The sequence below is a fragment of the Anticarsia gemmatalis genome, chromosome 1 (genome assembly GCF_050436995.1).
Source record: "Anticarsia gemmatalis isolate Benzon Research Colony breed Stoneville strain chromosome 1, ilAntGemm2 primary, whole genome shotgun sequence".
NCBI lineage: Eukaryota > Metazoa > Arthropoda > Insecta > Lepidoptera > Erebidae > Anticarsia > Anticarsia gemmatalis.
The window spans coordinates 14,304,386-14,318,624 of NC_134745.1; the positions used below are offsets into that span (position 1 = coordinate 14,304,386).

The 14,239-nt window shown below is 34.7% G+C and overlaps 1 protein-coding gene across 1 annotated transcript in view; it reads right to left on the bottom strand.

The window, feature by feature from the left end:
• Window positions 1-1,775: 1,775 nt before the first annotated feature.
• The window catches only part of LOC142982519 (metabotropic glycine receptor), a 153,738-nt gene continuing 141,274 nt past the window's right edge, over window positions 1,776-14,239 (bottom strand). The window contains exons 10-12 of the mRNA XM_076129058.1: window positions 12,514-12,619; window positions 4,232-4,375; window positions 1,776-3,319 (exon numbers count right to left, since the gene is read on the bottom strand). Coding sequence (XP_075985173.1) covers window positions 2,693-3,319; window positions 4,232-4,375; window positions 12,514-12,619 — 877 coding nt within the window. The 3' untranslated portion in view covers window positions 1,776-2,692. The remainder of the gene's footprint in view (window positions 3,320-4,231; window positions 4,376-12,513; window positions 12,620-14,239) is intronic.

Consider the following 14,239-nt stretch of genomic DNA (forward strand, 5'->3'; position numbering starts at 1 on the left):
ATCATATTTCACTGCCAAATGACTATCTCTCTATACAAAATCAACACAATACTATCAAAAAGAACAGTCTTAGAAAAATTTCGGCAAATATAAAAACGTCTAGATCTAGTCTACATTCAACGTGTTCGAAACCAAAGCTTTGTCGCACAAATTACATATTTACTCGTTTCATTTAATTACTGTAACACGTACATTGAAGTATTGATATGCATCTTCGAAACTATTATAAACGAACATATATTACTAAGAATCACAGTAAGGACTAGCTTTTAAATATAACTAGAAATAATAGTGTACTCAAAGTTCGTAGAAAAGGTTACGTTTTGGTTGAATTATTTAAAAGAAATGTAATTCTTTCTTTGAACATCGTTTTAGTCTGTGACGCGGCAACGTGAAAGCATGCAGTAAGAGAAAAAGATCTTTAATATTTGAGTATATATCCAACAAATTCTCTCATGGTTACTATGCTCCAGTAAGTCATTGCGTGATAACAAATCACCTTCTTTATAAAAGTCCCTATTTATAAATGTATGATCAAAATATCTGATCGGTAGCTTCAGATTCAAACGAAAATTTAACGCCTGCACTAAATTATTATAGAAATAGATTAGAAGTAGTAAGATGAAATACTCAAATTATATTACTGATTTCTAAAGAAATTTGTTAGTGTTTTAGAACATAAAAGTATTATATCGCTTGGTAGCTAAAGATACTGTTTTGACAAAAAATCAGGTAATTTTTTTGTGTGATTCATTATAAAATACAATTTTGAAAACTTTACACTCGCAACCCCTTTGACTCATCCACAGTATATTTTCGTAGCAAATAGTAAGTGAACGGGTCAATTGCTACAGTCTTTGATGGACATGCTACGGCTACGGCGTCCGTAGCAGTGCTCCAATTAGCGTCTACGGGTATTGCTACGGGTCTACGCAGTTCTATCGGATGTTTGTCTATTGACTATTGTCACTCTGTTTCGTAGAACAACAGAGATTAGAACAATAGGACATAAGGGAACTGAATGCAGGTAGAGAATAAGCTTTAACTTACTTACTTATTTAGATGCTTTAAATTAGCTACTTACTACTTAAAATTATGGTATTTATAATATTCTTTTGTAACGTGAAAGATCAACTTGTTATAAAGTTATTGAAACCATATGAAATATTTTGGTATCGCTTGACCTGTGCAATTTAAATTTACAACAACCGGGAGCAACTTGTCAAAAGCAAAATCATTTTTTTTATGCCTAAGGTAGGTTGGAGACATTAAGTTCAAACACCCCATGGGGTACCCATCACTAGAAGATCTGTACCAAATGTTGCTTAAAAAAACGACTTTACTTTCTAAGGATTTTTACAAAGAGATGAAAATTCAAAGCTTGTTAAGAAACTAGACGCAAATTAAGTGGAAATCCATTAAGTAAAAATTCGTATATCAGAATGTTCTGATCACCAATAAAATCTAATAAAGTTATCCAAGCGTCAAATTAGATGAATAATTAGTTCACGTTACTCTCTAGATAGAAAGTACCTACGTTCATTTAGGTCTTGATTTTTGTACAGACACAAGCGAAAAATTGTTTACAATGTTCCGTTTTCAAACATAGGTACCATGATTCTTAGAAACGGAAAATAGTTTTTCGCTAGAGCTCACATAAAGTTGTAAAATAGTTTTGAATTCAACGAAACACACTACCTTTTTTATTTTTCAGCTAAAAAACTACTTTGACAATGTGAGACAGTCAAAAAACCCCACTTATTTTATTCACAAAAAGGTTTCAAAAAGTGCTAAAATATTCATATTTTTGCTCGTAACAGTACCAACGTTAATTTAGCTTTGAGCTTCTACTATGGGCAAAAAACGTCAGGAATTTTTCAAGAGGCGATCGACGTCACGGCGAGACAAGCGACTGATTGCTTCGAATACCAGATTTAATGACTACTTTTTGAACAGAGTACGAATGAAAGGAAATAATTTGGCGAAGGTCATTGGAAAAGAGAAATAGGGACAATGGTTTTGTAGACGAGTCTTTGAAATATATTTTTCATTCTATGGGTTGGTTGTAAAAGTAGTTTCGTTATTATATAGCTGCACTCATGTTTCTAACTATAAACTGTGCAGTTTTATTTACATATGTAGGCACATGTGTATGTAAATAGAACAGTTTATTTTCCTGCTAGTTTGAACGCGCTAATCCCAGGAACTAGTTTGAATTGTAAAATATATCTGTGTTGAATATTCCATTTATTAATGAAAGTAGCTATATGACATCACGCTATGACAAACAGGAGCATTCGAGAAATAAAAAATGTTGTAAAAACGGGAAAACTAAAGTCCACGGGGTCGAAGTCCCGGGCGGCTGCTAACTCAATACACGATTAAATCATACGCAGTTTTGGTTCACGTTTTCATCTCAATATCAAGTGATGTCTAGCAAATATAAATTCACTTATGAAAAGGTTTAATAAGAGAGAAAATAATAAAACCACTCATTATACTAACATAAAACATGTGATTCATTTCCAAGAACATACTTCAACCTCCAAGTTTACTCTGTCTCAGAATTCAATATTTATTCAGCTACTAAAATTCTCGAATGCCTCGCAAACAAAACGAATACTTTTACCAGATTTCTACGAACCTCAAGTACACTTACATCTATTCTAACCAAAACATAAGTACAGTCTTCTTAGACAGTAACTTCTTCAGTAAAGCGACTTTTATCATCTAAATTAATAACTATAGCGTGAGTCCTTGCATGGCCTGACCTAACGCCCTTCACAGTCTCCGTACTACTGGGACTCGATTTCAATTCACTTGATTTCTCACTTTTATTATTATAACCGTTCCTACTTACTTCTGGCGGGCGAATATCACTACAATTTGGTTCACCAGATATCTTGAACACTCCATTCTGCTTGTCTTCTTTTGGTTCTTCGTTCAGTTCTGTGCGTTTCTTCGGCGAGTCTGTTGTGACGTCAGTCTGGCTTTGTTCTGCGTTGCTTGCTGTGTTTTCTGTTGTGCTTTTTGTAGGGCTAAATGTTTTGTGTCTGTACGCGGGTGGGGCTTCGAAAGGCAGGTCCCTACCACTGCTACTGGATTCTTCTGCAGGTGTTACCGTGCACATGAGACGGTCTGCTACTGCACTGAAGACGGTGTTGAGTTTGAGAGGGGCGGAGTGGTCGGAGGCGGGAGGTTTTCTATCATAAACTGCTGCAGCGTCTTGCATCGCAGTGATCCTTCTAGATATCACTGCGCCGGCACCGCAACGTTCTCGAAGTTTCTCGAGCTGGTTGCATATTTTTCTGAACTCCTCCTTTTAGAGAAAAAATGAGGTGAGAAATTTGTGAGAACGTGTAGTTGCGAAAGTTATGAATATTTTTGTAGAAGACATTAATAAATAGTTTGGTCTAGATAAAAGTTTATCTAAAATTTAAAAAGTTAAAATTATCGTAGTAACATACATGTTTTAATTTACGCCCATTCTTTAACACCAAACGATATAATTGTCTACTAAAGCCTAAGTAATTCTGAAAACTGTAAATCAATACTCAAATATAAATAGCAAATAACTTTTGTTGCTTAAATAATAAAATGGAGGCTTCAAAGGCTTTTCAAAGGTTGGAAGACAAATAAATGTCATGGGTCAAAATAAAATTGAATAAGTTAATGAAGTAATACAAATATTTCACTGATAAAGTTTGATTGATTACGTTCAAATTATTTGTTTGAAACAATTGTTTGAGTGTTTCCAGGTAACATAATAATATAAGGTGTTCAAAAAATTCTAATAATAGTAAATAGTTATTAGATAAAAAGTTATAGATTGTTACTAACTAAACAGTCATTTTTACTGAAATTTAATCATAATTTTAGAATATTTGTGAGATTCCCTTAAATAGTTAAAATATATTAACTACAATTTCAAGTAGTATTCAAAAGAATTTCTATCAACAAAAAACATTTCATATCAAACACAATATTAGGGCCAGTTTCACGACTTTTAGATAAAGTGACAGAAAATTAAAATGTCGCCGTCAGTCCATATTCCTCGTCCCAATTTTTTAACTCATTACTGTCCCACGGCTAGGCAAAGGTCCACCACGCACGTCCCATATATCGATGTTTATATAAAAGTTTTGAAACTGACCGTAAAGCGTTTCTCAGAATTAATACACGTATCAAAAAACTGTTCTTTAGCGTTTTTCAAAAGACGTAGTATTCTTACCTCAAGTTCTCTCTCAGTCATGTTATCACAGAACCTTGCGCTTCTATTGGTCGTCATGGTGTAGGTGGACTCCGCGGGCCTCGACCTGAACTTGCCCGTCTTCTCACGGTCGTCCTTGCCGTGACCTTTGTACACCATGTACGCCTGTTGAAAAGAAATGAAGTGTTATATACGATTATAATTACTAAAATATTTGCTGTCATTTAAATTACAACTTAAGTTCCTGTAGTTTAAGTGGTCAACATAACACGCTGCTAAGAACTTTGCCAGAGGTCATGAATTTGGTATTTGGAAAATTATATATTTAAGGAAATCGTCGAGAATAAAAAACCTGTAAAAAAATGTAATTGATAGATACTATAATAAATATACTTTGTTATAGAATTATTAAATATGTGGGACATTGTACTAATAGGAATAAAATTAAACATAATAATTCTTTAGCATTACAAAAACTAATAAATCTATTCAATGTCGACAAGAATTATATCACACATAATAGTGCGATAGATGTAAATTATAGCCACCTTCTACCAACACTTCCCAACAGTATTTCTTTACTGAGTAAAATATGATAATAAAACGCCCCTTCACTACGATATAGTTATCCTTAGAACACACAGAGTGTTCAAACATACCAGTCACTAGCACAAACTAAAAGTAGAAAAACTCTTCATGTTCATAAACGACATCCATTAAAGAGATTTTTTGTAAAACGTATGTCGAGAACGATTTTTATCGCGAACCTTTGCATAATTTTTCATCAAAATGATGACGCTTTTGAGATAGTAGGAGTTTGTGTGGATTCTGATATCTGTTTGATCAGATAGTAGTTTTAGGAAGATTTTACTCGTACTGATATTAAAAGTAGAGTTTGTTTATTCGTAGGGTTAATGTAAAAGGCAACTAATTAATTACTAAATTAGTCGTAGGGTTAATTTACGTTATAGAATTATATTTTATAACTAAATTGATATTTTTCAATGGAAAGCTACGTTATTTCCGGGTACTATAATCTAATGTATTATTAAGTACTTTACTCATTCATTAATTGGTATTTTTTCCAGGTTAAGGAAGTCATGAACTGACGCTTTAATGTTTTATAATATTATGTACGATACCCATGGAATAAAAGTCAAAGTCACTGTATCTATCTTTTTGTTAAACTTTTACAGTTTAACGCCTAAGTAGAATCACATAATGCTTGATTTTATAGAAAATCTCGGGACAGGACTTAATTATCTAAAAATCCATTCACGCAGAAGGAGGCAAAACTTTGTTTCTTATTCAATGTAACCACAAAAATAAGATCAATTATTTCTAAATCGCCTTACAACCAAAGCACAGACATATTAAATGACATAACACTAGTACCCAGATCCCAGTACCCAAGTCAATGACCTCAATACCCTATAAAATTAGCAAGAAAAAAGGTCCAAAGATGATGAGATAACCAGCTCATAACGATCCGGCGTGCAGTTGCCAGCCGCGTTGGGACGCGTCCAAATTAACAGCTGTAATGGCCACGACGGCTTACTTACTGCTTAGAACTAGCGAAGTTTGCGTGAAATTGGTTGTTTGAATTATGTTCAATTTTGCCGACGTGGTTTGGTTTTTTGGGAAGTCTTCTAGGTATTTTTTGGAATCGTTGATATTTAGACCTTATTTCAAAGAAAACAGGCATCCAAAGCCACAATATAACTCCTTACCTACTCTGTTTGTAAAGTCAAAAACTATCCACACTACGTTTTTTATTTAATTTTAAGAGGTAAAGTAACTGTTTGTTATAATACTTCTGTAAACCTGCTGATTTTTATAAAATTGGGCACAATGATACGAATATTTCTTTAGGACTAAACACAAGCCATTTTTTATAAAAAAAATATATCTACGTTTTAAATAAATAATTTTAACCCATGACTGTCCCACTGATAGAGCCTAGAGGCACCTTCCGAAATAAGGTTAAATCTATTTTATGTATTGTAAAAAAATATGATTCTTATGTATTTGCTTAAGCAATATTAATATCCCATTCAGGGGAGAATTTATAGTTTGACTATTCTAGTAGTTTGAAGTACGTCATTAGTCATTTACTCAGGTACTTCGAACTGCTCTAAGATTTTGTCAAGACACAAGCTCAATGTTTCGCAATGTTCATCGAAGTGCATAGGCACAGGAATGAGTCAAAGACGGACAAACTCGAAGACGTCTTAGATCAAGCCGAGCGGGCATCGTGGGGAGCATTCATTCAGGCTCTATTGAAGCGTGTGACCTTTACAACGTCTTGGTCAAAATTTTGACGGAGAAATGTCTGGAATTATGAAGTTTGCAAAGGATTTTTTTGGGTTGTTAAAAATATAAGAAAATTTCGGATGACACTTAAAACAGATACTCTCTGTGGATTAATAGTGGCGCAACTACAGATATAAATTAGTCAATTGTTACGAGCCTCGGACTTCTGTAGGCCCCAGACCTGAAAGGTTTTCAATGGTTCCAAAATATTCAGGGTTGCAGTTACACATATGAAACTTAGAAAAACGTCAAGAAATGAAAATGGAAAAATGTTCTGAACAATATGCTCCTATGGCAACCGGTAGGGGCGCTATAAAATTTATCCATAGCTAGACGGTCGTTGATAGATGATAGAGGTAGAAAACGTCGGTACATCATGCATTTGACCGACTGCTGCACTTTAGATAATTTACTAAAAAGACAACTCGAGTTTTGTACTAAGGCAGCTTTAAACTCATTTAAGAGTTTTCAGCGCAATACTCTTCCATATTAAAACTTCTTCTTAATCTCACATAACAGCAAAACGAGATTTTGATGTTACAAACTTAGATACTTAACAATTTACCTGGCAATTGAAATTCTGTTGCGAAACTAAATTCATTTGAAAGTCCTGAGCAATCGGTTTAAAACTTTCCCGTTCATGATTCAATATAAAGTTTTACAGTGTTTTTTCTTCATAAGATACTTTACCAAGTTGAGTACGTGGGTTTTTTTAGCTTGTGTAGGGAAAATTGCAAAGTACAGAAAGCTATTATAAGGAATGAATATACATTCAGAGTATAAGATGAAGATTCTCGTTTGAATTAAGCGAGTAATTTTAATAACATTAGGTTAAAAATCTGAACAAATTCTAAATCAGACGACAAAAAAATTACCTTCTCGAACATTTTGAAACAGTCCAAAGAAATTAAAGTTGACTATCTGATTACATGATAGTCATTGTTTGGACTATCCCAAGATTTTAGGACACTGCATATTACCTTGTACACAATACAAAAAAAAGTGCAATTGCCTCAGTTTAGAATGTAAAAAGGGTTGAAACCATTTCACCATCTGGTATAAAATTCACAATCTTGTAATTACTTTTGCTTGAAACATGACCGTTATCACTGGGTTGAATGTAATTTATATTATTAGCAGTGTTCTGTTGCTGTTTACAAAACAGATGGATACCGACGCTTCATTAATGCCAGGTGTTTGTTTTAAATGGGATGAGGAATGAGGGCGGTGGATTGTTTTTGCATTTATATTATTATATTTAATATCCATGAGTGTTGTTTAAATTAAGTTTAGATATGCATGGAACATTATTTTTCTGCTTTATCAAGAACTAGCTGACCCGCGCAACTTCGCTTGCGTCACATAAGACATAATTTTCCCCGTTTTTGAAACATTTTTTACTGCTGCTTTGCTCGTATTGGTCATAGCGTGATGTTATATAGCCTTCCTCGATAAATGGGCTGTCTAACTCTGAAAGAATCATTTTTTTCAAATCGGGTCTGTAGTTCCAGAGATTAGCGCATTCAAACAAACAAACTCTTCAGCTTTATAATATGAGTATAGATGATTGTAAAAAAGATCTTGAATGTATGTAGTTTGTTAGATTTCTGTATTTGTCTCGAAAATAAAAATGGCATGTTATTATTTAAAAAAAGTGTTTGTAAATCTATACATATAATAAAGTTATAACAACCTCATGTCTGCACATTATAGTTATTAAAGATAAACTAAAATGGGGGATCTTTATACAACCAATAGAAGCCAAAAATATGATTTTTTTTTTTGTCTGTTTGTTTGTTGTTTGCCTTCACGCGAAAGCAACTGGACGGATTTAGATTTAACTTTTTTTGTTATATAGCTATTAGTCTTCGCTAACATATAGGCTATTTTCTTTGGCAATTCACTCTTTAGGGGGGTACAAAGAGGGGGTAAGTTTGTATGAAACTCCGTCAGTTTTGGAGCTAATTCTATTAAAATTAATATTTGGCTATATATTTAGAAATTAATAATGACGCAATAAATATTTTTGGAAATTCTGCCTTAACAGGGGTGAAAAAGTTTCTATGAAACTACGTCGGTTTTGAAGCTAAATCTATAAAACTTAAAGTTGTTTAGCAAGCAAGTGGTCATGATCTCCTGGTAGTTACCAGGAGATCATGACCACTTGAAAAGGTTTATAGAGAGTTTTTAGAGTTTATAGAGCCGTTTTTTAGTTTTTTAGGCCTAATTCTGATCGGAAAATAGATCCACAGCTACCAGGAGATCATGACTAATTGGTGTTGTTATTTCCATATTCTGTTCTTCTAGCATGTTCAAACACGGTCGAGCGGGATAAAAAGTATCCTATGTCCATCTCCTGGCTCTAAGCTACCTCCCTACCAATTTTCAGCCAAATCTGTTCTGCCGTTCTTGAGTTATAAGTGGTGTAACTAACACGACTTTCTTTTATATATATAGATAATACATAGTTTTCTGTTTATATATAGACATTAAATACTTTACAATACTGATTCTTTTAGTAATAAGATAATTGGAATAAAAAATGACATAAAAAGATATGCATAATAATATAAGAAATTATATGAAATAGGATAAGTCTATAATCTGAAACTACCGTAACACGTTACGATAATGCAGGCTTTTTTAAACTTGCTTAAATTACAACCTGGAATCCATTAAATCCAACATTGATCAGACAAAAATAAAACAACAACGATAATAAGATATTAATCTTAAAACATGAATAAATGTTTGTAGGTCAGTTATAACAGGTACAATAAATTGTTAAAAATAGAACCAACCTTTAGAATTTATTAAAAGGAAGGAAGCAATATTTTTACCTAATATTCAGTACAAAGAGCGATTGACCGTCAGATGTAAGTGTAAAAGATTTTCATATTTAACTAAAAATAAGGTGTTCTTTGACAGCGGGATTACTTCGGAACAATTTTTCCTGTTTGGACCCTCCCGGTATGAGCTAAAAATATCTACAAAAAATTATTAAATGATTACGAAATTCCCCGACTATTACGAAACATGTGAGGAAATGTTATAAGCTCTAATTGCAAATATTGATATACATATAAAAGAAATGGCGTCGCGTCGACATAACATTAAATTTTACTTCTTGTTTTTTTTAGAAAAGAATAGATTGCCGGTCATAAGAATAATTAAAAGTATTTAGGCTCTGGACTGACACAAAGGAACAAAACTACACATAAGTTACCTGGGTCAAATATGGCCACATTCCATTAATCCAGACTTGCTGCATGTTTCTTCGCGCAATCGGGCAATAAAACCTTTTGCTATGCTAAAACTCGACCTTATGCTTTATTTCAGAAAAAATAAACAGTTTGATTTGGGATCTTCAAATAATTCCATTCAAAATTTGATCAAAATAGTTTTAGCAGTTTCACATTCATCACATTTGTATGGATACTGTAGCTTCACTGGACAGGAAAGTAATCAAAAGTTCGTATCAATTCACGTATTGATGCGGTTCGTAATGAGGGAGTATCATTAGGTCTATTGTTCGTCTAGTCCTAGGTTTCAATGACATACTGATTTATATTCAGCTGGTGACACGACCTAGTGTGTTCGTGTTGTATAGAGATTAGTGGATTTCGGTGGTGACGTGAGCTAAATGAAACTGTTTGTGTATGTTTGTAATTAGGTATACTTTGATATTCTAGCATTAAATATTATTCTTATTTTTGTGATGTTTTATTTGGTACCTGCAATACGTACTTCCAGCTTAGTATAAAGACTGACGTATTTTAATAGACATAACATAACATATTATGTAGGTAGATAAAAACAAACTAAGAATTCTGTGATTCAAATCCACACAAATAGAAAAAAACACCTGAAATTATATTTTTTGTTTTCCATTAAATTAGTTCATGTATAAATTATCTTATTGTTTACTACCTCTACGTAGGCCTTGCTGAAAGCTTCCATTGTTCCCTTCTTTTATGAAAATTGTAAACGGAGTTCTAATTTTACGACATCACTAGCGTGATTCTCAACCATCGACAATCGAGAGTTTGACATTAAAATGTACTGCCAAAATAGTTTCTTCGACGTCCGCTAGAGGCACTGATAATATTAATATATATTTTTTTCGGATCGCAAGACGGTTGTCGATACTCAATAGTAGTAGAGAATCGGGCTTCAGCTAATCAATTACTTAGAATCTTTCAAATAATCTTCGTAATTATTTCTCTCCACGAGTAACAACCACTTTCACAAAAGAACACAATGTGATACAAATCAAATATATTAACACAACAAAAGCCACTAATTTAACAATTTGACTCACATTTCTGTTCATAATTACATGTCTCGCGGAATGCTAAGTTACTTACAAAACGTTTGTATCCTGCCACTTTTGTCGACTGTACAGTCTCAAGCAAAAATATGTAGACACTATCACATTACTAATCCTACTTTTTATATTAATTTAATTATTGCTCTTAGTCAGTAATACATTTAAGGTGATCCGATAATTACTTTGAAGTTAATAAAAAGAAGTAATTTTATTGTTTTCATGTACAGTAATATTAAAGTGGGTCTACGCTAAAGGAGAACGCAAGAATTATTAATAAATTGTAATCTATAATAGTGCTCCTCTTAAGTTGTCGGATTACAAAAGGAATAAGTGCTCGGCCCACTCCGAAAGCGTTGATCTCAGATATGACAGTATATGTATACTTATTTTGCTTTTGGCTGTACCATTCTTGTCCCAGCAAACGTTGAAACAATTTTCGTACAAAGACGTTAGTTTCAAAGTAATTACGTCAACTTTTGGTGCTAAAGTAAGGGTATGAGTTGTGGTATCCGACTAGTTAAGTTATTCTCTAAAGGTCATGAGCTCGCTGCAGTGTTTTGTTATTATTTTGTGAGTAAACGTTTGTGCATCTTGAATATTTAACGCTATACGGTGCGGTTGCAGAACGGGCTGGTTGGAGCAAGAGAATAGTACAGGTGTCAGATTATTTTGTATGTCTAAGTATAGGGGTGAAGAGCAGATGATGGACTCCTAACAATGGCCGTATTTACACACACGCTCGCGCGTTCTTAGGAGCGTGCAGGATTACGCGCGGGAAAGCAGCGCGGTCTTCGCTTGCAATATGGTTTGCGGGCTTGACAGATGCACGTATTATGGGGTGGAATTCCATAATAAACAATCTCACTTATAGACATATTGCAAGTGGGTCGCGGGTCACGCAGAAAAAATGTCCGTGAGCCGCTTAAGCAAAAGCTCGTGGGGTAAGCGCGATTTGGGATAGTACGCAACTCACGACGGCCAACGCACGACGGTGTTGGTCTGAAGTCAATGAACAGCGTGGCTTACGCGTTGAAGCCACTGAACACGCTTCCATTATCTGCATATTTTAGGCCTTTAACGCTATTATCCAGTATAGTCTTACTGCATTGAATATGTGTGCAGTAAATTTCGGCAAAATTAGTACGAGTAAGGCTTATGAAGTCGAATACTCCGTCTTTTTCCTGTTTGTATGGGAATGCGGCTATTGCAGTATATTAGGTTCTTTACTACTTGTTTATGAATTTGGTCGAATTAAGATCTGATTGAGGATAGTGACAATACCACAAAAAATGCATCTCAATTTGTTTAGTATAGGTCAGATATCAGTTATATTACAACACAGTTATAGAACAACAAATAAATCCAAATATTCAGAATATAATAACACATGTTTTATGCTTTATAGTCATATTAAAGCCGACCTTGGTTACGTAGAAAAGAACTACGTTGGCTTTAAAGTAGTTCAGTTTTAAAGACAATTCTCGCACCTGAAAATTTTGCCCAGATTTTACGAACATACACAAACAACGGACACAAAGTACAATTACACGATATTGCGACAGTTTATAGACAGTTACACGGTCTTTCTTTCAGAAAGTCCCACATAAAGCTGGACCGACAACATACATACATTCTAAGTCCTAAACCTTACCGTGCCTACCTTGCTGCCAAAGATGAAGCAGAGGAGAAGCGTCACCGTCAGCTGCGTGTGGCAGAAGAATATTATGTACAGGAGATCTGGGTTCGCTGGAGATTGGAGGAACAACCTGGAAAGAAGAATATAAATTAGAATAGTTATTACACCGACTTTTCGAAGATATAAAATATGCGTTTAGACATTTTTGATCATAGGGGTCGTCTTACGGTTTTGGTGATGTCTTACTTGTAATCGGCAGTCCTGTATGAAACAAGGGGAATAGGGTAGGTGCAAGTTGAAAAAAAGCTACATAGTCTGAGCATTTTAGATGAACCTTTAACGAGTACGTGTATTATGTATTAATAAAATACGAGCATTACGTGTTTGATATATTTATTGACAGAGAATGCCAAATCGTTATATGATTAACTAATATTATAAAGCTGAAGAGTTTGTTTGTTTGATTGTTTGTTTGTTTGTTTGAACGCGCTAATCTCAGGAACTACTGGTCCGATTTCAAAAATTCTTTCAGTGTTAGATAGACCATTTATCGAGAAAGGCTTTAAGCTATATAACATCACGATACGGCCATTAGGAGCGGAGAAGCAACGAAAAATGTTACAAAAACGGTGAAAATTTTTTTCATTCTTTCTTATGTGACGCAAGCGAAGTTGCGCGGGTCAGCTAGTGATTAATATATGGCATCTACCATAGAGTAGAAGGAGTTTAGGTGGAGTTTAGGTTCACCACATTTCTCCCCTCCTAACCTCTTAGCTGTTCTGAATATAAGATGCAGCCAACACCTGGTTGAGGTGTCGGCGCCAGACATCGCCGTTGTCGGTGCGGATCTCGTAATGAAGTCGGCCTAGACGTCTTGTGATAGTACCAAACTGCCAACGGTGCGAAGCACTCGTGTAGTCACGGGCCTGTACACGTTCGCCGACTTCCAACTGTCTGACCTTGATCTCTTGATGTTTTGATGTAGTTTCCTTATGGGTGTTTAGAAACATGCAGTGTAATGCTGTTCGAACTTCTCTTCCAAACATTAACTGATAAGGTGTCTGACCATTCAAGTTTGGTGTCCGTCTGAGGCGAGTTTTTACCATAACAAGTTTCTCTTGAAGATTACCCCTTTCTCCCTCTAAGCTTCGTAAGATTCTCTTGACTGTTTGTACGTATCGTTCAGCTTGTCCATTGGTTGCAGGGTGGTATGGAGCAGAGGTTTTGTGCGAAATCATACAGTCTTTTAGAAATTTTTCGAACTCTCCCGATACGAATTGTCGGCCATTGTCTGAGACAAGGAGTAGAGGTGTTCCATAGGTGCAAAATAGTTCTTTCAATTTTTGGATGCACCAAGAGCTTGTCGTTGATTTAGTAGGTATAATCTCTGTCCATTTCGAAAATGCGTCTACAACTATTAAAAGATAGTATCCGTAAACAGGTCCGGCAAAATCAATATGAAGCCTTTGCCAGGGGCCCTTTGGGTGTTCCCAGTGGTGTAGTGGTGCTTTCTCTGGTTCATTTTGTTGTAATCTACATGTTCTACAGGACTTAACTTTTGTTTCGATATCATTGTCAATTCCTTTCCAGTATACAAAACTGCGGGCCAGTAGCTTCATTTTCACAATGCCCGGGTGACCGAGGTGTAGTTCGTCCAGCACTCGTTCGCGTAATGTTTTTGGGATTAAGACTCGCGTTCCTCTTAGTATACATCCATCTTGTAAAGTAAATTCATTATCATTGTAACCGA